At 35.6% G+C, this 23,991-nt stretch overlaps 5 protein-coding genes across 8 annotated transcripts; 4 read left to right on the top strand and 1 right to left on the bottom strand.

Annotated features, from left to right (window-relative positions):
• The first annotated feature begins 3,474 nt into the window (after positions 1-3,474).
• On the top strand, positions 3,475-4,564 carry LOC144568399 (O-fucosyltransferase 20-like). Of its 2 annotated transcripts, none has more exons than XM_078318746.1 (2): positions 3,475-4,041; positions 4,136-4,564. In XM_078318746.1, the coding sequence occupies exons 1-2, from the start codon at positions 3,551-3,553 to the stop codon at positions 4,344-4,346; spliced, it is 702 nt and encodes a 233-aa protein (XP_078174872.1). In that variant the 5' UTR covers positions 3,475-3,550; the 3' UTR covers positions 4,347-4,564. The 2 variants fall into 2 exon arrangements, with proteins under 2 accessions (XP_078174872.1, XP_078174873.1); XM_078318747.1 differs by having other exon boundaries at positions 4,131-4,300.
• A 1,503-nt stretch (positions 4,565-6,067) lies between these two features.
• Positions 6,068-7,327, top strand: LOC144568398 (O-fucosyltransferase 24-like). Its single transcript, XM_078318745.1, has 2 exons — positions 6,068-6,442; positions 6,678-7,327. Exons 1-2 carry the CDS (start codon positions 6,225-6,227, stop codon positions 7,156-7,158), a joined length of 699 nt encoding a protein of 232 aa, XP_078174871.1. The 5' UTR covers positions 6,068-6,224; the 3' UTR covers positions 7,159-7,327.
• Positions 7,328-9,050: 1,723 nt separating this feature from the next.
• On the top strand, positions 9,051-15,730 carry LOC144568347 (P-loop containing nucleoside triphosphate hydrolases superfamily protein). 3 transcript variants are annotated; one of them, XM_078318655.1, is made up of 13 exons: positions 9,053-9,410; positions 9,611-9,775; positions 10,065-10,198; positions 10,291-10,408; positions 11,069-11,355; positions 12,499-12,623; positions 12,705-12,748; positions 12,850-12,981; positions 13,826-13,903; positions 14,070-14,152; positions 14,271-14,393; positions 15,095-15,155; positions 15,237-15,724. In XM_078318655.1, exons 1-13 carry the CDS (start codon positions 9,153-9,155, stop codon positions 15,393-15,395), a joined length of 1,767 nt encoding a protein of 588 aa, XP_078174781.1. In that variant the 5' UTR covers positions 9,053-9,152; the 3' UTR covers positions 15,396-15,724. The 3 variants fall into 3 exon arrangements, with proteins under 3 accessions (XP_078174783.1, XP_078174781.1, XP_078174782.1); XM_078318656.1 differs by having other exon boundaries at positions 10,068-10,198; positions 15,237-15,723; XM_078318657.1 differs by lacking the exon at positions 14,271-14,393 and having other exon boundaries at positions 9,051-9,410; positions 15,237-15,730.
• Positions 15,731-18,469: 2,739 nt separating this feature from the next.
• LOC144568410 (coiled-coil protein) lies at positions 18,470-21,097 on the top strand. Its single transcript, XM_078318757.1, has 5 exons — positions 18,470-18,900; positions 19,855-19,979; positions 20,090-20,181; positions 20,615-20,701; positions 20,793-21,097. Exons 1-5 carry the CDS (start codon positions 18,557-18,559, stop codon positions 20,901-20,903), a joined length of 759 nt encoding a protein of 252 aa, XP_078174883.1. The 5' UTR covers positions 18,470-18,556; the 3' UTR covers positions 20,904-21,097.
• A 195-nt stretch (positions 21,098-21,292) lies between these two features.
• LOC144568101 (spindle assembly checkpoint component) lies at positions 21,293-23,766 on the bottom strand. The gene is made up of 8 exons (XM_078318331.1): positions 23,644-23,766; positions 23,195-23,364; positions 23,024-23,086; positions 22,586-22,605; positions 22,345-22,487; positions 21,875-22,023; positions 21,708-21,795; positions 21,293-21,596 (listed from the first exon to the last, which is right to left on the bottom strand). Exons 1-8 carry the CDS (start codon positions 23,711-23,713, stop codon positions 21,484-21,486), a joined length of 816 nt encoding a protein of 271 aa, XP_078174457.1. The 5' UTR covers positions 23,714-23,766; the 3' UTR covers positions 21,293-21,483.
• Positions 23,767-23,991: the final 225 nt, after the last annotated feature.

Genomic DNA, 23,991 nt, shown 5'->3' with positions numbered 1-23,991 from the left:
TTAAAGTCATTTGTTTTTTTAAGTAAAACTCATGAGCACTTTAAATTTCAAGTTTTTAAATTTGAGTCTACAACCATTAAAATTTTCAAGGCTCTGTACATGAGGTTTATATGCTTTGTAAATGAGCTTTGTAAATGCAGTGTTATTGTTGAGGTTTAAATTATTTGTACATGAGGTTTATATGTTTTATTTTAGAGATTTAAAGTGTTATTAATGATGTTTATATGCTTGTAAACAAAGGTTTAAATTATTTTGAAGTAAAATAAAAAAAAAAACTGAAAGTCAAAAAGATTTAAAGTGGTAAAAGAAATTACGACACAAATATAACTCGAAAGTTATTCTTCATGAATCTCATTTGAAAGAGAAAATCGGATAAATTTTTTTTAGATTTTTAGATTTGCAAAATTGATCACGGATCATCGAGAAAATAGATGAGAATGATCAGAGAAAAAAAATAAAAAAGTGGGTGAAAGAAATATTTCCGTTTTTGGCTTGAAAACAAAATTAGTTAGGAGTTAAAATTATACAGATTTAGAATTTTAATGCTTGCAGACAGAGGTTTAAATAGGGGTGCAAACGGGTTGGATATTATCCGACCGTATCTGACTCCGTATCCGAAAATTTAATACGGATATCCGATATCTGAATATCCGTGCTAATACAGATACGAATATGGTTTTGAATTTTAATTATCCGTATCCGAATAGTAGATATATATTATATAATTTAATATGAATCATGAAAAAAAATTATGTTATTCACTATTATAAAAAGCTGATATCCGTATCCGTATCCGGTTAATATCTGATTCATATCCGTCTAATATTCGATCCGTATCTGTATCCAAAAAATAAAAACGGATACGGATATGGTTTTACCACTATCCGATCCATATTCTATCCGTTTGCACCCCTAGGTTTAAATGCTTGTGAGTAGCATTGTAAAATGTTATAAACAGAGTTTTAAATGTTTGAATATTAGCGCTGGAAATGAAAGCCAATGAACATTGGAAGTTTTTTCTATTAAACTACTTGAGGGACGCGCTCAGAAATTTTGTTTTGGGTACAATTATGAGGCTCCTAATATTTTTTCGGCACCGCTGCACTATGAGTCTAAATCAAAAGAATTGATTAAAACCAGGATATTAAAGAGAAATAAATTTATTGATATGACTTAATTTGATTCATAAATTATCTGATCTCATCAGTTTCATTATTATCTTTCTTACCATAAAACTCCTATTAATAATGAGTTAGGCTAATATGACACTAGTGTTATATCAAACTAAATAACACCACATCTTAAACCCTTAGATCTGCTTTAAGATTCGTACTATCCGCTTTTACTGTTCAAGCACTTCATTTTGTACGAATCTTAAAGCAGATCTAAGGGTTTAAGATGTGGTGTTATTTAGTTTGATATAACACTAGTGTCATATTAGCCTAACTCATTAATAATTGATCTAATTATAGTTTAAAGTTTGATGGCTCTTCCAACTAAAGTGGAATCACGTGGAAATAAACATCATTATCGGGTTGCTTTGGAATAAACATTTTTTTTTTATATTTTTCAGAATTAATTAAGCCTTCACATCATAAAGAGGCGTAATTTTACAACAACAGAAAATTACTACATGTTTAATTTTCTATTTCTGTACGAAACGATTATAGCAAAAATAAGCAAATAAAAAACTTTGGCAATTTTTTTTAACCACAAAGGCTTATTTCTCTAAGTATGTGATGCACTTATAATATAAGTAGACAACATCATATCCGTAATTGCATTCATATTGCTTGATATCATACATATGTGTAGTAATTTGCTTAAATATTTGTTATATGACCATGCATATAACCGAATTAAATAACATGATATTAATTAAGTGATAAAGATCATATTATTTTTTTGAGGTTTGCGGCGAAGTGCCGCAAATGATTGTATAAAGTAGAAAAATATTTGCAAATATTTACAAATCAGGAGTATCTGATTTAGTCTCACGCATCTTTAAAACTGCTAATGCATTATCTTTCGTTGTTGGGAGGTTGTATGTTCGAAATCCACACTAACACCAAAATAAGTTAACGAGCTTATTTGATCCTTATTTCATTATTAAAAAGAGAAAATAAAAATTATAATTAGAGATAGTATCTGATTTCTATAGATTTAGTCGGGTAGTAGTTGATACTAAGTCGGATTATTTTGTAGCCAAATTCAATTTTAAGTTAGAATTGTTTTTGTTCTAAAATTTATCTTTCTGGAAAAGTTCTATAATTGGCTATTTCATTTCTTTGGGAGCCGCTTTGATGCGGTCTAATTAATTAGATGCTGAATTATTGGGCGATAAACAAGACCAGATGTGAGATTTGTCTAAGCATGTGATCTCAAAGAAAATTAAATCACACATATAGAAAGAATAATAGAAATGATATCCTGATGAAAAGAAAAAGAAAAAAAAATCAAAATTTCGTCAACGTGCAAGCTCGTTTCATACACGGACCAGGTGTCATGAAGAAAATTATTTGCTAGTTGTTCTTCATGAAAATTATTATATTAAAAGTGAATACAAATTTGATTTAATAGATAGTGAAAAGATATTACTTGTCTTGACCAATGCATGAAAAAAAAATCAATAGATAAATTAGACTGCCACTTGTAAGAAATATTGTTGATATATTCTGAAAATTAAGTGACCTTCCCCAAATTACTACTTTGTAAAAAAAAACGCCTTCTTTAAAATAATAAATTGTTTTATTGAGGAAAGCCATTTTTTTTAACTCTTATAGTTTGACTAATAAAAATTATTAACATTGGTTGAGCTTTACAGTATTTTTTTAGTACATTTAACCTGTCACAATTCACAAACCAAATCAATATCTAATTCACAATTTTCAAGAATGGTGGAGATATTATGCAAAATGCAAATGACATAGGAATGAACTTTGAATTTAAATTCCATGCATGCACATGACATGCCAATGCATATAATTCAATATAATTAAGTTTACAGTTAATAAAATCAAACTTTCTTTTTACCATGCAGCAGATTGGTAACATCATAGTTAACAGCCTCAAATAAATTAAAAATAATTATTACAAACTATGGCGATCAGGTCACCGAATTAGAAGCGTTAGTTGGTAATTTGAATACCCAATTCGTTGTTTAAAAATTAAAAGTTAAACAAATCCTTGTTTGGTTGTTTCTCTCTCCTTGTCCTTCAATTGGTCAATTAGGACCACGATACCCTCCATTTAAGGAGATAATGGAGATCTCCCTTTCTTTCTTTGTTTCTTTCATTCTTTCTTCTATTTGTAACGCAATTCTAAAGTGCAACTAATAATTAATCTCCTATCTCTTGATATTGTTGTTGTTATATATTGTATGTACTGATCCTTCTCCCTCTCTTTGAGACACACATGCACCTCAACCAATGGTACCAATTAATGCATGGCCAATTGCCATGAAATATATAAATTGTCAAAGGTGAATGAATACTTATATAAACCTGATTCCTGAGAATTTCTCAGTGAAGAAGAAATTCAAAAATTCAGCATGACCAACTCCAACTCTTACATCTCTATCACCCAAAAACCCATTTCTATCAAACTCAAACCACCATCTAATTCCACCTTCTCTTCCATTCACAATTACAAGCTCCCCGGCCCCCACCGCTTCTCCCGCTACTTCCTCCCTTTCTTCTCTATCTGGGCTCTGCTTACTGTTTCCCAACTCTACTTTTCCCCCCTCCCTTGTCCCCACTACCTCCGCCGCATCCGCTCGGACCCACAACCAATACCCAATGACGAGTTCTGGACATGGGCCCGGTCTGGTGTCGCCGGTTTCAAGCCATGTATCAATTTCACTGAGTCGTACTTCAATGAGTCAAGGACTCCTGCTTACAAGAGATACATGTTGGTGGTAGTTTCTGGAGGTCTTAATCAGCAGCGCAACCAAATTATCGATGCGGTGGTGATCGCACGAATTTTAAGAGCCGTGCTTGTGGCGCCCATTTTGCAAGTCAACCAGATATGGGGCGATGAAAGGTGCTGTATTTATTGATTGATTTCAAAAGCAATGTAATTAATCGTTAGTTCAAAGAAACACTGAAGAATGTTTGCACCGTTATGTGTAGTGCAGTGAATTTGGGGATCTTTTTGACATTTCGCACTTCAAAGAGACGCTGAAGCATGACGTGAAGGTGGTGTCGGCATTGCCGGCAACGCATCTGATGAGGCGGCGCATCAAGGCGCCATTGATGCCATTCAATGCCGGAGAGGAGTGGGTGCGCACTAATTATGGAGGAGGAGGCAAGGTTAGTTTTTTTTGTTTTTATTATTTGCCTATATAATTATGTATGCATCCTCTTCTTAATTACTTTACTAATTCAGGCCTGCTATGTGAATATATACTTTAAACCAGGTGGTTCATTTCTCAATTTATTATATTTATAATGAAGTAAGCAATATTTGTGCATATATATGTATGTTCTAAAGAAATTATAAATTGTGCATATTAAATTATTGATTTAGAAATAAACTTCATTATGAGTTGGCACGATGTGAGATGTCATAAAATTAAATTACTTGTGCTTGTGTAGCACCCTGTGTGGCTGTGTTCAACTAATAATTGGCAATGCAAAAGTTAAGGAATTGTTTATTAAATTAAATACACTTCACTGGAGAAATATACACATGTTTTTGCATGAAAAGGTGATAAACGCAACATAGGCTGGCCCTGTTTTGTCGTATATCAAATTGCTTGGTATTTGGTAATGGCGGCTGCTGCTAGAGTTGGACTATGGTGCATTGCAATGTATAATCTCTTTTGTACATTAGACTATAAATTATCGGATTCAAATTTCAAATAATCAATTCAAACCGTTAATTTTGTTCTTCATATTAATATGTATTTGAAGACTAAATTTTACATTTTTTTGAAATTTTTTACTATTTTTTTAGATTTATTCAAAATCGTTGTTTTTTTATGGTCCAAATTTGTCTGAAAACAACGATTTTCAATAAATCTAAAAAAATAGTAAAAAAAATTTCAAAAAAAATGTAAGATTTGGTCTCCAAACACATATTAATATGGAGAACAAGATGAACGGTTTGGATCGGTCATTTGAACTTTGAATCCGGTGATTTATAGTTCAATGTATAAAAGAGCATATACATTGCAATGCACCATAGCCCATCTCGCTGCTGCTACATACATATATGTCATTAACCAATTATTATTATTTTTTTTGAAACAACCAATTCATTACTCAACTTCTGGTTTAATTAATCTGATTAGATGAGATGGGCTACATTGCTACGAGAAGTACTTGTTTTACTTTCCATTCATATTTTCATATTTTGTGATTTTAAAGTTCAAACTATTCAACATAATTTCTACATTAAAATTAGTTTGGAGATCAAATTATATATTTTTTGAATTTTCTTTATTTTTTTGTAGAATTTTTCACTGTGTTTTTTTTATTGACCATATTTTTTTTTAAACAATGATTTACAAAAATTCTAAAACATGAGTAAACTTTTTTAGAAAATATGAAGATAATATTGAATTGATTGTTTGAATTTTGAAAATAGAGAAATAAACGAACAGTAATGCATAATTTTTAACTTCCCAAACAGCGTAGTCCACCTACTATTAGTATCAAATCCATCATATGCATACTAGGCTGTTTGGTGTTAATTTGGGTACATAGTTGGGAATAAGATAATTGGGAAACAAAAGAAAAGAAGATTCTAACATCCGAAACCCTAGGTGCTGAAAGCTGTACCAAGAATTTAGTAAAGATAACAAAAACAAAGTCAGATCACGAATTTCAACCGAAATTAATGCAGTTAGGTAGGTTCATTTGAAAAATAGAAATGACCATATAAATATGCTGTTCGTCTTCGAAGAATGTGATCACATGGTATACGGCATCATTTGTTACAACACTTTAATATTTAATTTACCCCCATGACTATAGCTTATCTGTGATTGCTTCAATACTAGAATCACCAATTAATTGGGTTGATTAAATAAATAATAAAATAAGGTGTCCTGTTTATTCTGACAGGTGGACAAGAAAAGTGTGTTCGTTATACGAGGATTTGATTCACGACTGGCGAAAAATCTGACCGTCGATCTACAAAAGCTACGGTGTAAGGTGGCGTTTGAGGCATTGAGATTCCAACCGTGGATCCAGGAGGTGGCGGAGAGATTCGTGCGGAGGATGCGAGAGGAGGGCCCGTACGTAGCACTGCACTTGAGGCTGGAGAGGGACGTGTGGGTCAGAACGGGCTGCCACTCGGGCCTGGGCTCCCAATCCGATGAGGCAGTAGAGAGAGAGCGAGCCCAAAAGCCCAGGCTTCTCACCTCTCGCAACAATCTCACCCCTCGCCGACGCTACTTGGCGGGCCTTTGTCCTCTCAATGCCAACGAGATATCATGGTATGTGACATATGCGTTCTATTTTAATTTTTAACGAAACAAACAAAGAAACAAGTAGAACTAGGATGTTATTGAGCTCACTAAATTAAAATCTTTCGGTGAACTTTGCTCCAATACTTATAAGATTAATTTTAAAGTTAAGCTCACCAAACACGAGTGTTTGGTGAGCTTAAGAACACCCTAGTTCTACTCACTAAAAAATATAAACATAGAAAGCTAACTAACTAATCTGCAGGGTGTTGAAAGGACTAGGGGCATCGAGGAACACTCGGATATACTGGGCCGGAGGAGAGCCCTTTGGCGGCAACGATGCGCTCCTACCTATAATATCCCAATATCCGAAGCTATTTAACAAATGGAACCTAGCCCGACCCGGAGAGCTGGACTCCTTGAAGCGCAAGCCCTCTGTTCTGGCTGCCATTGATTACGAGGTGTGTCTCAAGAGCCAGCTCTTCCTTGCCAGCCACGGCGGCAACATGGCCCGCGCTTTGCAGGGACACCGAGCTTATATGGGCTACGGAAAGCCCATCAGGCCCAATAAGAGGCAACTTGTGCGCTTGTTCTTGAACGCAACAACTCTTGGCGAAGCTGAAATTAGGAGAAACATAAAGAAAATTCATACGGATTCAGCTTCTACAATTGCATTTCATAATAAGGATGATGTCATTGGTTATCCCACTCACCATTGCATGTGTACTCAGGACGACTCCCCATAGAATAGAAAATATAAAAATATAGATAGACTTTTCTTCCCTATTTTTTGTTCTTTTTATTTTGCTTCTCTATTTTTAAAGATTAGAATTCTTTTTTTCTTTGTTGAATCTTATTCATTTCGTGAGATTGTAAATATGTGAAGATTCTGACCTAATATCTTAACTCTTATTATTTATTTTTTCTAAAATAATCTATTGATACTATCGTCGTTAGATACTAAAATTTCAATTGAAATATATTAGAGGGTAAATTTTGTTGGAGGTCACTAAACTTTGTCTTTTGTCACGAATTAGTCACTTAAGTTTAATTTGTCTATATATAACTATTGAACTTTTAATTTTTCTGGTCCCAATCAAGTTACCTTATAATTTTTCTATCTAAAATATTAACAGAATATTCTCATTCTGTCCAAAATATACTGGAATATGCTTGTTCCATCTAAAATTTTAATGGGATATACTCATTCCGTTCAAAATAATAACGGAAAAGTTATAAAATGATTTGATTGAAACAAATTAAAAGTTAAGTGATTATAGAGAGAAAAATTAAAGTTGAGTGCCTAATTCGTGATAAAAGACAGAGTTTAGTGGCCTCCAACAAAATTTACCCTATATTATAACTAGTTTGATCATATTAGTCATGACACAATCACAAGGCATATATTGTGTCGTATCGATTTGTGTATTATATTTCTTTATAAAAAGTGATAATTAATGTCAAAACATGCTCACTGACTTAATTAGTATATGACTTTGATATGACATGCGTATTAGTCACGTGCTTTGATTATCATTAAAAAAAAATGTCATAATACACAAATCGACTTAATTATAACACAATACAAAATATGAAACTCAACAAACATAATTACTTTATTTTACGGTACTTACAATGATTCCACATTATTTTTATATTATTTTAGTATTTTTTTCTTCAATAAACTAACTGAACTTAAAAAAAAAAAACATAACTAATGTAATTTTATGTGACTTGTTACATCACGTTGTGGGTTTCTCATCATTTTAATTTCAACATAATTCAACATATAATTAAAGTCAAAACACACTAATTATTATACGGCACAACACGAATTTACTCCACCGTTAAACTACCATATCTCTTTTGTAATAATTAAAATAATAAATATCATAAAATTGTCAGTAAAATTACGGAAGCAACGTTTTAAGTTAGCGCCTAAAAAGCCATGCTGTTTCCTGCGATCTTTTAATCATAATAAAAACCAAGAAGAAGTAGAAGAAAACACGATGCTATAGATTTCATGTATTTAATAACAATTCAGGGACTCCCCTGATTAATTTGTTTTTTTTCGCGGGTAAAGCGAATCGAACATTAGAACCCGCCAGGTCAAATGATCTCCCGAGTCCAGAGAGATCCATATCCTCTGAGGTAACCGAATATTTCTGCTTATATCCTGCCCGTCCGATCAGAAAACAGACCAATCCGGTCCGAGGTATAATGCACGCCCCCCCCCCCAAATTGGTGCCGATTCTAATCGGACGGCCAGAATCTAAAAGGAAATATTTTGTTACCTTAGGTGATATGCATTGGTCCAGAGAAGGCGGTTGTTTCATCGGCTCCGTTACGTACCGGTGCGCAAGAGTCCGAATTCTCTGAAGTAACTCAAATTTTGAGTTTAGATCCAAACTGTCTGATCAGTATTTGGGCTAATCCGGCCCGAGGTGGAAGCCATGGGCCCCAAATCCCATTAATCGAAACAGATCGAACGGTCCGGATCTAAACTAAAAAATTTGAGTTACTTTGATGGTATGAATTCCGTGCGCAAGGGGTCACAAGTCGCAACTCGCAACATCACATCCGATTGTCGTTTCGTTTATAACATCCGACTCATCCTTCCTACTTCCCAGCTCCGTCTCCCCGTCTCCCCGTCTCTAGACTCTAGTGAACTCCTACTGATATATTTATCCATCTTCGCCATTTAATTCATTGCTTTCCTTTGTCATTTGTCGAGGCATCAATGCTTCTTTCGCGCCTCTTGAGGATTTCGCGGCTGCCGAGATCAGCTCTACCATGGCGTCACTCCTCCTCAATCTCCGGTGAGGCACCTCTCTCTCTTCTCCGCCTTTCGTCGTCGCTTGATCTTGATCTTGTGACCCAACCGGGTCCCAGAGTCCAGCGCAAAGACTTCTCCTTTATGTCCCTCTTACCGTACGCATTTCTTATCGGGTCTGTGGGTCTCGGGTCCGTACAGGTTGCTTATGCAGACTCCAATCAGGTTCCTTCTTTCAATTCTAGTGTCTAAATTCTAATTACTCTTTGAGTACATGAACACACACACACAGAGTGTACACTGTTATAATTTCTAATGTATAGTTAGTTTGTAGAGCACAGTCAATGAATTAATTATCCATGTATAGTTAGTTTGTAGAGCCTGAGTAGTATCCTGATGTTTGTGTGATCAATGTACATGGACAGGATGAAGGCGAATCAAAGACCGGATTGGGTCCGGTGACGAGCTCCTCCGGAGGATGGGAGGATTTAGTGGGTGAAGAAAGAAAGCGCATTGAGGAATTGCTCAAGAGCAAAGGGATGCAGCGAGGCTCGTACCCACCTTATTCTGTCTCTGTCAAAGGCCCAAAGGTTCCATGTCTTATTGCCGAGCAATAAATTGTTACTTTCATGTTATCATTGATAACAAGTTGTAAATGCATAGTCTCACCATGACTGGATTGTTTTGATTTATTGAACCTCATGGTTTTTGCATTGTTTGGGCCAGCTCAGCTGGTTTGTTATCAAATACATGCATTCATAATTTTAGTAGTTTTGAGTACCAACAGCACTTTCAGTAAGTACCAACCATGAGCTGTAGATAAGCATCATTACTACCATGAGGAATTGGATATTAATGGATAATCGACAACATCTGTAGCAGGTAACCGTGAAGTTCAAAATCCCCCCTGCATGTGAGATGTCGCACCTGATCATAGACATTACTACACATCTTGGGATCGATGCTGAACAGGATGGCAGTGGGTCAGAAATGTTGCTACGTGCTTGGGACAAGTCAGTATAAAAGTGTTTTTTTTTTATTATTTGCAAAATAGTAAAGCCAGTTTTGTAATCTTATATTTCATAACTGAGGATTCTACTTTCAGTGCAGCTGCGAAGCAGATAACTTTGAGCCCCCCTTTAAAGAAGACTGAATTGGGAGAGAAAGCTGAGGCTGATTTTTTTGTTTTGATTTTCGAGTCGTTAATTGCTGCTGAATTTACTGTCAGTTTTTCCTCCTTACCCTTTTGCCTTTTCTTTTTTCAGTGCTGTTTGATTTCTGGAACACATACACAAAAAAGCTACTTCATGTTCTCACAAGTGAAAAGTTCAACATCCAGATAAACATAAAAGTTGGAAAAGTTTCATGTGTGTCTGAGCGAAATGTCTAAATAAAATTCAGACCATGTAGAGCACAATAACATCTCAAATTTGTCCCAATATCACATGTAACTATCGTCTAGTAATTAGTAAACTGCAGTAGCTACTTGTTTATCCGTTTTTCTCTACAGAGAAGTCTCGAGGAAGGAGGCTATTTTTTTTAACACCATTTGAAGCGAATGACACACGGGATATTTTATTTCTAAAGTGTTATAGGAGAACATTTAGCATTTGCTATTTTATTCGGGTGTATCATCTGTCTTGTCTTGCCAGATATGTATATTGCTATTGTGTGGGTATGCAATGCACTGGTCCTTTTAATAGATGCCATCAGTAATTTTTCTCTTTCTATCCCTCAAATTAAGTGGCTGTAGTTTAGTTTATGGCCTTAGTTTGTTCAAATTAAGTCATAATTATCTTTCTGCTCAAGGTTGTCTATGGAGGAAGTCGCATCCAAAACATAATATGGTAGATATACCTGATTGGTGCGCTGTTTTAATTTAGGAAATTGAGTTCATCAAGCAAGGAAGATTCAACTCAAAAGAGCTTGATGCAGTGGTCAGTGCACTGAAGTTAGCTGGTCTAAAAGATCTGAAGGGATCATCAGGCAAGAACAGCAAGGCATATGCATCTCGAAAAGGAAGTACAAGAGAATTGCAATCTTCGGAAAAGGCACTGTCTGATTTAGAAGCCATGGGAGTTAGAATATATGGGTTGGATGATACAACTGGTACTCCGGCGGATGGTACTGTATCATGGGAAATTATTGCTGGATATGATGACCAAAAGAGGTAATAGTATACATTTAGCATTTTATCTGACAATTTTTGTTTATTTAGAAATAAAAAATATTTCCTGCTGGGAAGGGAAGGGATGAAGTCGATTTTCCAAAAATGGATGACACTGCACCAAAGTAAACATGGGGAGCTGCCTTACATCGCACCAATGGTGCGGTGTGACTATTTTTTGATCCAGCCCATTAATCTGCCACAGAAAATCCAAAAACCCTCTCACACCATACCAGTGATGCGGTGTAAGCCTTTTTTTGAAGCCTTTATTAGACTGAAATGGTTGCAACAAAAGCTTGAAACTTGCTGGCACCACACCAATGGTGCGTTTGACCATTATTCTCATTTTTGGAGTGGTTTGGCATGTGGTCTTTGTGGCCGGATCGAAAAATAGTCACACCACATTTCACAACATGGTGCGGTGTCATCTGTTTTTCAAAAATTGGCTACAACCCTTCCCTTTCCTGCAGAAAATATTTTTTTATTTCCAAATAAAAAATCTCATCTGATCTGCAGTTTTTCCATCCAATATCAATATCTTATGACTACAATTAGGCCGCTACAGAATAATTTAGCACAGATTAACCCCAATCATGACATACATTTGTGCAATCAATTGTGATTACCTCATATGCAAAATCCTTAATCTAAACTGACTTCCTGTTATATACCACAACTTAAACTGAGTTGCACAATTAATGCCATTATTGTACAAACAAAGAGCTACAAAGGAATTGTATTGCTGTACACAACTGATATATTAATTCCATACCAGCAGTACGAGACCTCAACGGTAACCTTACTCCTTGATTTGTAACAATGTAGCGTACGGTTTATATTCTCTTTTGCCAAGTTTTGAGTCAGTTGATGTTGGTTGTTTCCTTATTAGTTCTGAAGATGTTGGCATGCTGTCAGCACTTTGTCAGTTACAAGGATTGATATTTGGATTACAGTACAAATGTTGTTGAACATTTGGAATAGAATTTTGGTGTATTAGTCGACCCGCTTAATAAATGAAAAAACTATTTAAATGGACCTGAACCACTGGGATAAACCCTAAACCCTCTATGATGATATTGCCAAAATGAGCAAACTGGATAATTTGATACTCTGGAATCTGGACCCATGATACTGTAATATTTGCAGGGAAATAGAAGACACAGTGCTTTTGGCGTTGCAAAGCCCAGAAGTGTATGATGACATTGCCCGTGGGACCCGCCGTAAATTTGAGACAAATAGACCACGGGCCATCCTGTTCGAAGGCCCACCAGGTTTTCCTTTGGTGCACTTTAAATGACACCTGAATTATATTATTTAGTATTTCATTTGGTTAATGTTCTTTGGCTCTGCAGGGACTGGTAAGACATCCTCAGCTAGAGTAATCGCAAATCAGGCTGTACGTGATTTGAAAAATTTTAGATATGCTTTGTTATCCTTTTTTCTATGAGTAAATCTATACTTTTACTTGACATTTTCTTGATTATTTATGTTTAATAGGGAGTTCCATTGTTATATGTACCACTAGAAATCATCATGTCAAAGTACTATGGTGAAAGTGAGCGCTTGATGGGTAATGTATTTTCCCTTGCTAATGACCTCCCTGATGGAGCTATAGTTTTCTTAGATGAGGTACGCCATCTTTTCATTTCTTTTTTTTTTAAATATATTCTCTTTGTATTAGTATTTCTCCTGGGGCCCCTCAAAACCACTGAAATAGGAAAATTAGCACTGCAAATTTTTACAACAACAACCAAGCCCTTAGTCCCAAACAAGTTCGGGTGGGCTAGAAATGAAACCCAATCATAGTCACAAGGTGAAATAGATAGTAATAAAATAATAATAAAAATAATAATAGTAGTGGTACTACTAATAGTAATAATAGTACGACTAATAATAGTAATAATACTAATAATATACTAACTATATTATGCCTACACTATATATCATAGGGGCCAAAGTCCTAAGCTCTATGTCCTTGACCCCAAATCCCTAGTCATATCCCCAATCGTGGGGGCCAAAGTCCTAAGCTCTACATCTAAACAATATTTCCTAAGCCATGGTTTTGGTACGTGAATTGCTAACTTCCACGCGCTCTTGTCTGAAGCCAACTCTTTGGATACATTCCATTCCTTCAAGTTCTTTTTGTGCTTCCTCCCATGTCAATCTTGGCCAACTTCTACCTCTCCTTGTGTTTCCAATACGACATATAATCCCATCCCAGTACGCATCGGTGCCTCGGGAGGCCTTCGTTGGAGATGCCCAGACCATCTCAAGCAGTGTTGGATGAGCTGCTTTTGAATTGGTGCCACCCCAAGTCTTTTACGTGTATCATCATTTCTAATTCGGTCGTGTCTTGTATGTCCACAGATCCACCGCAACATATAAATAGAGTATAACGTTTGATCCCAGGTGCAATTAAACCATACTACCACATATAAAGAGTATCATATATAAAAAAAATGGAGAAATGCAGGTTGATTCATTTGCTGCTGCACGAGATAGCGAGATGCATGAAGCTACGCGAAGAATTTTGTCAGTTATCTTGCGCCAGGTAGACTACACATATTCTGCTTGCAACTCTACTGTTAGCAGACTACTGATTTTTTCTAATTTCTTGCATTGCTCCGAAGTCCATTTTGTAAAATTGTTAACCTGTTCTTCTATTGCAATTTCCTTAACTCGAGGATCACTTTTTTGTTTTTGTTTTTGTTTTGAAGATTGATGGGTTTGAACAAGAAAAGAGAGTGGTGGTCATTGCTGCAACAAATAGGAAAGAGGACCTTGATCCAGCCCTTATCAGGTGAGCACTTAAATTTTTTCTTTTATTAAACCAAGACAATGGTTTTGATGGAACCTGCAGTTTTATTTTTATTTAAAATATTCTTTGAAAACATGTAACAATTCATATTTTATTGCAGTCGTTTTGATTCCATAATTAATTTCAATCTGCCCGATCGGGAGACCCGTGCAGAAATAGCCTGCCAGTATGCAAAGCAGTTGAACAAAGAGGAATTGATTGAGTTTGCCTTGGCAACTGAAGGGTACGCTCTTTCATCCTACTCATTGCGCACTGTTGAAGATTGAAGATTGTTGTAAGAGTGAGGCTATGGTACTATGCATAGCGCATATTGGTCCATACTAAGGATCAATATCTCTATTTTCAAAGTCCAAATAGTCGGTTTTGAACCATTCAACATGATCTCCATATGAAAATGTACTTGCAGATCAAATTTTTTAATTTTTTTACTGTTTTTTTGGACAAGTAGAAAATCACCTGATCTTAAAATTTTAGACCATTCAAAATAGTGATTTTCTACCTATATAAAAGAATAGTGAACAAAGTCTAAAAAATGTGTAATATGGTTCCCAAGTACAATTTCCCGCGATGACAATGTTTAATTGTTCGGATCGACTGTTTTGAGTTTTGAAAATAGAAATATGGACCATGGTACGGACGAATCTGTGCTATGCAGAGTACCATAGCCTCACTCTTGTTGTAACGTCTAAAATTGTTTTTTCTTCTTTTTTATCCCCTCTTGACTAGTCACCTGGAGATGCACAATGTTGTACTGATATTTTCTAGATTAGTCAAAATCTGATCTTAATAGTAACTTCCGTACCAGGTTTATTAAATTTCCTTTAAATTAGGGAGAAAATTAAAATACTAGCCTTACATATTAATAGAAATAATTTAGCAACCGTGGTTGATTTTTTGTTTTCGTTTATGATATTCTAAATGTAGGATGTCAGGGCGAGATATAAGAGATGTCTGCCAGCAAGCCGAGAGGCATTGGGCTTCCAAGGTACCATTAATTTTCCTTTCGTTCTTCTGGAAAAGAATCTCCACTTTTCATTAATAATTTAATTCAGTGCTTGTTATATAGTTGATAAGAGGCCAGGTTGCAAAAAATACAAAAGGAGAGCCAACCCTTCCTCCTATCCAAGAGTATGTCAAATGTGCTGATCAGCGAAGAAATGCGTTGCTGGCTAAGTTGGCACCGACACCGGGCCGATCTACTTCAAGACCTTTTGCACCTGCTTGACTTTTATGGTTAACCAGAGTGTGACAACTGGAGCGACTTTAGTTAGATAAAATTACTAAAGATAAAATCTTGTAAGTGGAGAGTACTGTAGGATACTATCAGAAAGAGCTTAAAATGTTGCGTGTTGCATTCGGCAACGTTGCTTGGAGAAGTATTGTAAATGTACACTGTTAGTATTAAAAATATTCAGGTGAAGAACATTGGAATGAAAAAGATCTTTTAATTTAATTGTGCTCTTTTGATGTTCTTGACGTATTTTGTTTTAGATGGCAAACGTAAAATCAAGATCAATAAGATGCAGCAATGAAAACAAATTGATCAAACCCAATCTGAATCATTGATCAAATTCTTATTTCATTTTATTATTTTTTATTTTTATCATTGAACAAATTTTAATATTTAGATTGTGTAGAAGGTTATTGGCTATTTTAACTCAAGAAGCTCAATTTATGAAAAAAGTTCCTATTGACGCTTTTCAGAGAAATTTGAATAGTGGTATACACTTCGTTTTCGCTTCTCTGCATATGCAAAATTGTCATCAGTTTCAACTCCTCTTTTTGTTGTTTATTATTAATAGTGGTATTACCACCGATTTCACTATGGAATCACACTGTTCTTACAAGAGGTGGTACCAATCAGCTTGTACCTCAGTAACATGAAACTAAAACATAAGCTAATCAAAAGTACTACAGTTCATAACAGATAATAGCTAATGAAAATGTTATTTAGCAATCACACAGAGAACAAGCCAGCTAACAAAACTTCATTGGGTCTAGTCCAAATATTGGGTGATCAAGGGTAGCTTTTTCTTATCCGAAGAGATGATTATCATGTCTTACTCGTATTAGTTAAATTTGATTAGGAATAATTTAAAGTACAAGTTATCTTGTCTAACTTTACATAAAAAAGAGATCAAAACTATAAATAGTTGACTCAACATACTTAAAAGTGAGTATGGCTAATATAATATCGGTGTCATTTCAGTCTATATAACACCAATTTCAAAATCTATCAAATCGAGTTTAAATAATGAATTCAAACCGTTCATACTAATTTACTTTATGAGTGATGCGTTTACATGCAATTTTTTTATATTTTTGAGTTATTTTAGTATCAAATCAAGCAGCAAAAAAATTGAAAAATGAATGTATTAAAATTAATTTAAAAACTCAAACATTTGACTGCTTGACTTGATATCAAATAAACTCAAAAACTTATAAATTTCACATGTAAACGCACAACTAATGAAGCAGATCGGTTGGAACAGTTTGGATTCACCATTTGAACTCGATTTGATAGGTTTTGGAATTGGTGTTATTAGTATTTTAAAATGCGGTTTTGTTCATGCATGCGGAAGGCCACTGCATACCGCATATGCGGTATGCGGACGCATATGTGGATTTTCATGCGGATTTTAAAATAAAAATTCACGTATATATATATATAGAGAGAGAGAGAGAGAGAGAGAGATGGGCTAATGTGCTTTCGGTAGCGTATGGGCCGAAATACACACGGTCAAAATTTAAAATTTCAAAATCCAAAAAGTCGATCTGAACCGTTCATCTTGTTCTCCATATTAATATGTGCTTGGAGACCAAATTTTACATTTTTCTGAATTTTTTTACTATTTATTAAGCCACTTTTAAAATTGTTGATCCAACGGTGGCTTAACAAAACAGTAAAACCGTTGGATCAATGATTTTCAAAGTGGCTTAATAAATAGTAAAAAAATTTAGAAAAATGTAAAATTTGATCTCCAAGCACATATTAATATGGAGGACAAGATGAACGGTTCAGATCAACTTTTTGGATTTTCAAATTTTAAATTTTGACCGTGTGTATTTCGGCTCATATGCTACCGAAAGCACATTAGCCTATATATATATATATAGGGATAGGCTAATGTGCTTTCGGTAGCATATGGGCCGAAATACACATGGTCCAAATTTGAAATTTAAAAATTCAAAAAGTTGATCTGAACCGTTCATGTTGTTCTCCATATTAATATGTGCTTGGAGACCAAATTTTACATTTTTTTTGAATTTTTTTACTATTTATTAAGCCACTTTGAAAATTGCTGATCCAACGGTGGCTTAACAAAATAGTAAAACCGTTGGATTAGCGATTTTCAAAGTAGCTTAATAAATAGTAAAAAAATTCAGAAAAATGTAAAATTTGGTCTGCAAGCACATATTAATATGGAGAACAAGATGAACGGTTCAGATCGACTTTTTGAATTTTTAAATTTTAAATTTGGACCGTGTGTATTTCGGCCCATATGCTACCGAAAGCACATTAGCCTATCTCTCTCTCTCTCTCTATATATATATATATATTCATATTCATATATTTGAATTTATTTTCACATAATGACATAACCAACAATAGTTTTTTGACTTTTTTCACATAAATTTTAATTAAAATACAATCAAATTATCAAAACCGCGTGGAAGGACTACATGGCCTCAATCCGCATATGCGTTTTTTTATTCCGCATGACCGCATATTCGGACCGCATATGCGGCCGCATGATCAAAACCTCATGGGCATTCTGAGCACAGCTGCCGATCGCATACGCATATGCAGCCCATGTGGCCACATTTTAAAACACTGGGTGTTATATAAACTGAAATGAATGTTATATTAGCGATACTCCTTAAAAGTTCCAGGATTTAGTTTTTTGAAACACAAATTGTTGGTCTCCCTTTTTTCGTACTTCTACAATTTATGGTGTTAAAACAGGGCTAGGCTACTATGACATTGGTGTTATTTGAAATTAAATAACACCAACTTTTAAACCCTTAGATCTGCCTTGAGATTCGTACAAAATAAAGTGCTTGAACAGTAAAAGCGGATATTACGAATCTCAAGACAGATCTAAGGGTTTAAAAGTTGGTGTTATTTAATTTCAAATAACACCAATGTCATAGTAGCCTAACTCGTTAAAACATCAGGAATATAATTATAAAACAATGAAATTTCTTCAGTAACAAGTTTCAAGACGAGTCAAGCCACGCCACGGCTTACGTCTACACCCCACAGCCAACAAACAAACCAACCAACCGAACTCCCCCTATTAAATAGGGCCTATTTTGTATTTTCGCACGCACAACACCACCTGTTCGACCTTTCGCCCGAGCACCAAAACCCTCGGAAAAACCATGAGCTTTCTTCCCGGCAGGCTCGCCGCCGCTGAAGGCTCCTACTTCCTCCATGAATCCAAGCACGCCGCCGGTCGCCTGGCCGAGAAGCTTCCTCCCTCCCCCGCCTCTGCCTCCGCTTCTCCATCTCCGCCCTCCACTGTCGCTCCGGCGGATGTTCTGCCGGAGATCCTCCGCCACTCCATCCCTATCAAGCGCGCCTCCGCCGGGTCGGATCCGTCCCTGTCGACCGCCTCTAAATGGGGCATAAACGGGTCGGGTTCAGCTAATTCTGTTTCGGCGGATGCAATTAATCCCCTGCGTGCCTATGTCTCTCTTCCTCAGACCACTTTTGGTCCCAAAAGGTCTCTATCTCTTCTCCTCGTAGTTGCTCATCTATTACTAATTCTATGGATTAAGCCAAGGGTTGTTGCAAATTAAGACTGGTCATTTAACATATTTGGTACCATTAGCTTAGCATGATTTGAATGGTATATTCATTCGAATATCTGTTTTATTCCCTGAATCCTTGAAGCCCAAATTGAAATAAAATCGAGCAAATAAACTCTGACTTGGATCGTCAAGTATGCGTGATTTTTATGAATAGGTTTGGTTAAGTTATTGTGAAAGGGATAGGGGTAATTTAGGAATCCATATCCTCTGAATTAACACACCTATTTGAGTTTAGATTCGATCCGTTCGTTACATACTAGCATGAATCTTAAAGGGGCCACGTGCATTACAGGTTTGGGCCAGATTGGCCCGTATTCTGATTGGACGGTCCGGAGCTAAACTCTAACAGTGCCTTAATGTAGAGGATGTGGACTCATAATTTAGTTGACTCTGTTTTGGTTGACAATCTAGCCCTTGGATACTGGTGTTATATTTTATGATGACCATAGTGAATGTGAATAGTGCTTAGCTTTATTCCATATACAGTGAAATTTTCTGTTATCGGGTGAATTAGCAAAACTCTTAAGTGAATTTGGCATACATAATGCAAAATGTAATGCCGAGATCGGGACTGTTAGCACTTTGCTCCTGAATCAGTTTATCAGTACATCGTATCGATTGGTTGACTGTTCTGTCAATGAGGCCGGGGTGTGCGTGGTGAGACAAATTAATTGTAATTCTCTGTTTCATATTACAATGAAACAGGCACTCAGTGCCTTTCATTAAAAAAAAAATGGCATACATATACGGGACAACAAGTAATTTATGAAAAGCAAGTGTTAAAAGTGGAAATAATATTGGATAATTGAATATACTGAAGTTAATATCACCACTCGTTTTCTACTTTATGGATGTGTAAAGAGCAGGTGGCAACTGCCAAGTGAGCAGCCACATTTTTCGGCATCAACTGCTAATGATCTGAGGCGAGGCCAAGTTTCTAGCTCCCCTGACCCTGAGAAACTCAAGGCTCTTATGCACAGCTACTCTCAAAGTGATTATTCTTTCTTCTTTTTTTTAACCGTGTCTTTTTCTTTTGTTTGTGAACTCCTGTTCTTTTGCTGATCCTTATTTTACATTTTGTTATTTTTTTTCCTTTTTAAGTTGGGAAGGCATTTGCTGTTGCTACAATTGTGGTCTTTGGAGGAATGACAGCCTTGTCTGTTTACACTGCTCATAAGCTTGAGCTGCGCTCCGTGAGTTGTCTACTCTTGCTTTTCAAAACAATGTTATTGGACATGCTTACACGGTTAGACGGTTTTTGTGCATGTAGCAATTTTATGTTTGTGCATGCTGTGTACCCTGAGCACGGTTACACAATTTTTGGTACTGTTCTTTTGAGAAATCACTGAGGAAAGTGAAGATGAATACCAAAAACAAAAAAGGCCATCCTGATATTTATGTGCATGTAGCAATTTTACTCCTTTACTAGGTATATAATGCATCCTCTGTTTGGAGCTAAAACCTGACCACTTCTTTAATGGAATTCTGAGAATAGTATCTTTTTTTCTTTCATTTCTTGTTACTTTTACTGAGTAATGATTGTCCATTACACAAGTACCATGTATTTTTCTCAACTTTATGTTTACACAAGTAACATCTGTGTTAATTTAATTTATATTTTCTCAGACTGATGATATAAAAACCAAGGGAAGAGATGCAATTCTACCTCAAGTTGACAAGCTGAAGGAACGAATGAGTCCCTTTCGATCTTGGGTTAGTACATTATTATACACCAGGTCATATGATTATTAGATCAATTTTGCTCAAATGCAGCAGTCTAATTATATTTTTGTTGGAATCTCAGGTTGATAATATGTCGAAGAGATGGCACATAGAAGAAGGAAATAAAGAAGCAAAGGAGAATTCTCTCATCAAGGAGTTTTCAAAAGCAATTGGCGTGAAGACATCAAATTGATGCTTTCTAGTCACTCCATAGTCTCTTTTGACAAATATAGCACAAATATAGCATAGTTTATTTTTTAATTATTGTATTTTTTTTCCTGTACATGTATTATCACGAGATAGAATAATTGAATACATTTTCTAGTGTATACAGCCCATGTATTACATTTGTACATATGCAAAAAAACAGTGATGGGTTTATTGGGATGCTGTGTATATTACCTAGTATATTAGAAGAAAAAAATGCTCATTCATCTTAAACATTTAAAGCAATTCGGTCTTGAAAAACAAAAAATACAATGTGTTTAAAACTACAAAGCCCGCCATTCTTGTATAAACTCAAACTTGCCAAAAAAAAAAAACAGCACTTGTTACGGGCGATGAAATCACTATCAGATTGCATTTATCAGTGCAAAGAATCCTGTATTCATTACATCTCCGAGAATCAGAAATTAATTGAGTAGATATCACAAATTTTCAAGACTGTCGGTGCCATGACTTACTGTGTCAAAGAAATCACCTATTTTATTGCACGTATCAAGGTCCCCTGTACTACTCTTTACACCTCTAAGAAAAAAGTCATTCAATCAATGTTACGAATTCTTGATACTGGCCATGTTGTTCGTACCACAACTAGGGCAGGCGTACTTCCTCTCCAGCTCTTCTCCAAGCGAAGCATATTCCCTTTCCAGTTCAGCTGTCTGCCTGTTTTTTGTCAAAGAAAATTTAATATTTTTTTCCTCTTATCTGAAATGATTTAACTGAAGCATTTCATAATTATTTTAAATCTTTTGTTTGGTGATAAATAAAGGATATCCCGCTAGCTCCGGCAAGATCTTAGACTTTTCTATAATGGCTTCCACAAGAATTCTCTTCCTTCTCAAATTCCCAAGCTCCTTGCTGACCTAAATAATAACCAATGCAAATTCTCGAGTTGTAAAAGATGTTTACAAGATTAAAATAAGACCAAAAGGAAAAACTTACCTCACTATGGTCGTTTAACCGTTTTTCGTATTCTACTTCCAGCATTTGCATCTCAGCATTAATGCACTTGAGGTTTTCCTCTAAATCCTTCAAACTTTCTTCTGATTCCATCATGTTGTTCTCCGATTTAGTGAAATCACCTGCTTTACCTTGTTAAAAATCCAAGTTTGGCATCAGAGGAGATTTTATACTGATAGACTTGTATCTGCGCATGTATCAATCATTATTCCAATCTATTGCAGTAAAAATGCACTATTGTATTACACTTGTTGATTTGTATTATAGATACGATTATGCTAATTTTAACTATCTAATTACTTCTCTAAACGATGAGCCTAATGAAGTCAACCAAAATACTACATGGCTCAGAAAATTCACAATAAAAATAATTTCTTGCCTTTACTTAGAGGTAGATCAGATTGTTTGGAGGTACTTTTGACTGCCATCTCTTGAAACTCCCTAAAGAAAAATATAGTTTATGATAAAACCTAAGGAATAACTTGAATTTTGCCAAAGAAATAACTTGAATTTTACGGGGAAAAAAAATAGGTTGTCAAGTAATACTAACCTTATCCTAGAATTTATCTCCAGCATCTTCATTTTAAAACCCTCTCTATACCGAATCGAGTACAAGACTGAATATTACGTTCGTTGTAAATTGCATAAAAGAAGAAATAGAAGAAATGAAAAGAAAAGTTTGTCGATATGTACCTCTCAGCATCCTCTTTGTTCTGTACCAAAAGAGATCAAGCAGAAAGTTAATGCCAACAAGCACGTTCAGCCATTAAAAATCCCATTGTAAGCAAATCAAGATTTTTAAAGATAGCCCCGCAAAATTCCAATCAGTATGCCAGATGGCACACTCAGTAACACCTTTTTCCTCGTGAATGTGCAGTAATTTGGTGTCTTTGCTTACAGCACCAATAATTTGGTAGCAGCTTTTTCCTCATGAATGTGCAATAATTTGATTTCTTTGCTCACAGCAGGTTTTGAATGTAAGATTCATACATTAAACATACCAGTATATCAGATGAGGTGCTTTTGAGTTGTGACAAGGGCATGAATGCAAAATTAGAAGATGGTAAAACCCAAGGGTGTATAAAAAAAGATTGCTTTCCAAGAAGTAAAAGCATGATTCTGAGTTCTGACCTTAAGCACATTTAATTCAGACCCAATCCTGGAGATATCCTCGTGCAAACTGCACACCCTTGCCTAAAAAGAACAGAACAACTCTTTTTTGAAGGATGACGGTCGAACAGAACAACTCTCACAAAGGCAGAACAATAAATGAAGTCGAAAAATATTTACAAAGTTTTATACCTCCAGAGCTTGAATCGAGGCACAAGTCATGGCTAGCTGGAATTGTGTGCCTTTGAGCTCCTGGTCAGTCATCTCTCTAGATTGCTTCGCAACCTCTAGATCAGAGTTGGCGGATTCCAGATCAGAGGTCAGATCCAGCATGCGCTTCTTCAGATCAGAAACCCTACGCTCTGAATAGGTAAAAAGGCATAAGAAGAGTAAGCAGGAAGGATCCAAAAGCAATGTAGAACATCAGAGCACGAGTGATTTCAAACGATTTTAGTGCGATCTGATAAATGTTATAGTTTAGAGAAGACGGAATGAATTAGTCATGACTAAAGCGTAAAGTAATTTCTCATAATAGCATGATTCAATCCAAAGGCAATCCACGGAAATGGGAGAGCAACAGAGCAAGATGAATGGAAAATAATTGAGCAATCAATCAGGCAAATAGAGAAGTGGATTTGTACCTCCGTGTGTTTTCTGATTGGAGAAATCACGAATAAGGAAGAGAAATTCCTTGTGTGATTCGTTCGCCATGAGTGGAACACTGGACTTGATGGATGCTGTTGATGGTTTTTTGTATCTCGCGGTTTTTCTGAATGTGTTCCCGCTTCTTATATAATTTAGTGCGGGATGATAACTGAGAAATAAACCGGGTTGATGACAAAAAAAAATAAATAAATAAACCGGTTACGTTATTCCTAAAGTAACTCAAAATTTGAGTTTTGATCAGGACCGTCCTATCAGAATCCGGGCCAGTCTGCTCTGAGATAAAATGCACAGAACCCTTTAATATTTAGTGCTAAAAGAGATCG

The sequence above is a fragment of the Carex rostrata genome, chromosome 17 (assembly GCF_964058835.1).
Source record: "Carex rostrata chromosome 17, lpCarRost1.2, whole genome shotgun sequence".
NCBI lineage: Eukaryota > Viridiplantae > Streptophyta > Magnoliopsida > Poales > Cyperaceae > Carex > Carex rostrata.
This window is presented reverse-complemented; position numbering and strand designations above follow the sequence as displayed.

Coding starts and splice junctions, on each gene's coding strand:
- LOC144568410 (XM_078318757.1), top strand. CDS start 18,557: ATGAGCTTTCTTCCCGGCAGGCTCGCCGCCGCTGAAGGCTCCTACTTC. Junction 18,901..19,854: donor ACCACTTTTGGTCCCAAAAG/GTCTCTATCTCT, acceptor TGTAAAGAGCAG/GTGGCAACTGCCAAGTGAGC. Junction 20,182..20,614: donor ATAAGCTTGAGCTGCGCTCC/GTGAGTTGTCTA, acceptor ATATTTTCTCAG/ACTGATGATATAAAAACCAA.
- LOC144568347 (XM_078318655.1), top strand. CDS start 9,153: ATGCTTCTTTCGCGCCTCTTGAGGATTTCGCGGCTGCCGAGATCAGCT. Junction 10,199..10,290: donor TTGCTACGTGCTTGGGACAA/GTCAGTATAAAA, acceptor TTCTACTTTCAG/TGCAGCTGCGAAGCAGATAA. Junction 11,356..12,498: donor GGATATGATGACCAAAAGAG/GTAATAGTATAC, acceptor TAATATTTGCAG/GGAAATAGAAGACACAGTGC.
- LOC144568398 (XM_078318745.1), top strand. CDS start 6,225: ATGCGAGAGGAGGGCCCGTACGTAGCACTGCACTTGAGGCTGGAGAGG. Junction 6,443..6,677: donor AATGCCAACGAGATATCATG/GTATGTGACATA, acceptor ACTAATCTGCAG/GGTGTTGAAAGGACTAGGGG.
- LOC144568399 (XM_078318746.1), top strand. CDS start 3,551: ATGACCAACTCCAACTCTTACATCTCTATCACCCAAAAACCCATTTCT. Junction 4,042..4,135: donor CAGATATGGGGCGATGAAAG/GTGCTGTATTTA, acceptor TGTGTAGTGCAG/TGAATTTGGGGATCTTTTTG.
- LOC144568101 (XM_078318331.1), bottom strand. CDS start 23,713: ATGGCGAACGAATCACACAAGGAATTTCTCTTCCTTATTCGTGATTTC. Junction 22,024..22,344: donor AGGTTTTATCATAAACTATA/TTTTTCTTTAGG, acceptor ATTTTTAACAAG/GTAAAGCAGGTGATTTCACT. Junction 21,796..21,874: donor GGTTAAACGACCATAGTGAG/GTAAGTTTTTCC, acceptor GTTATTATTTAG/GTCAGCAAGGAGCTTGGGAA.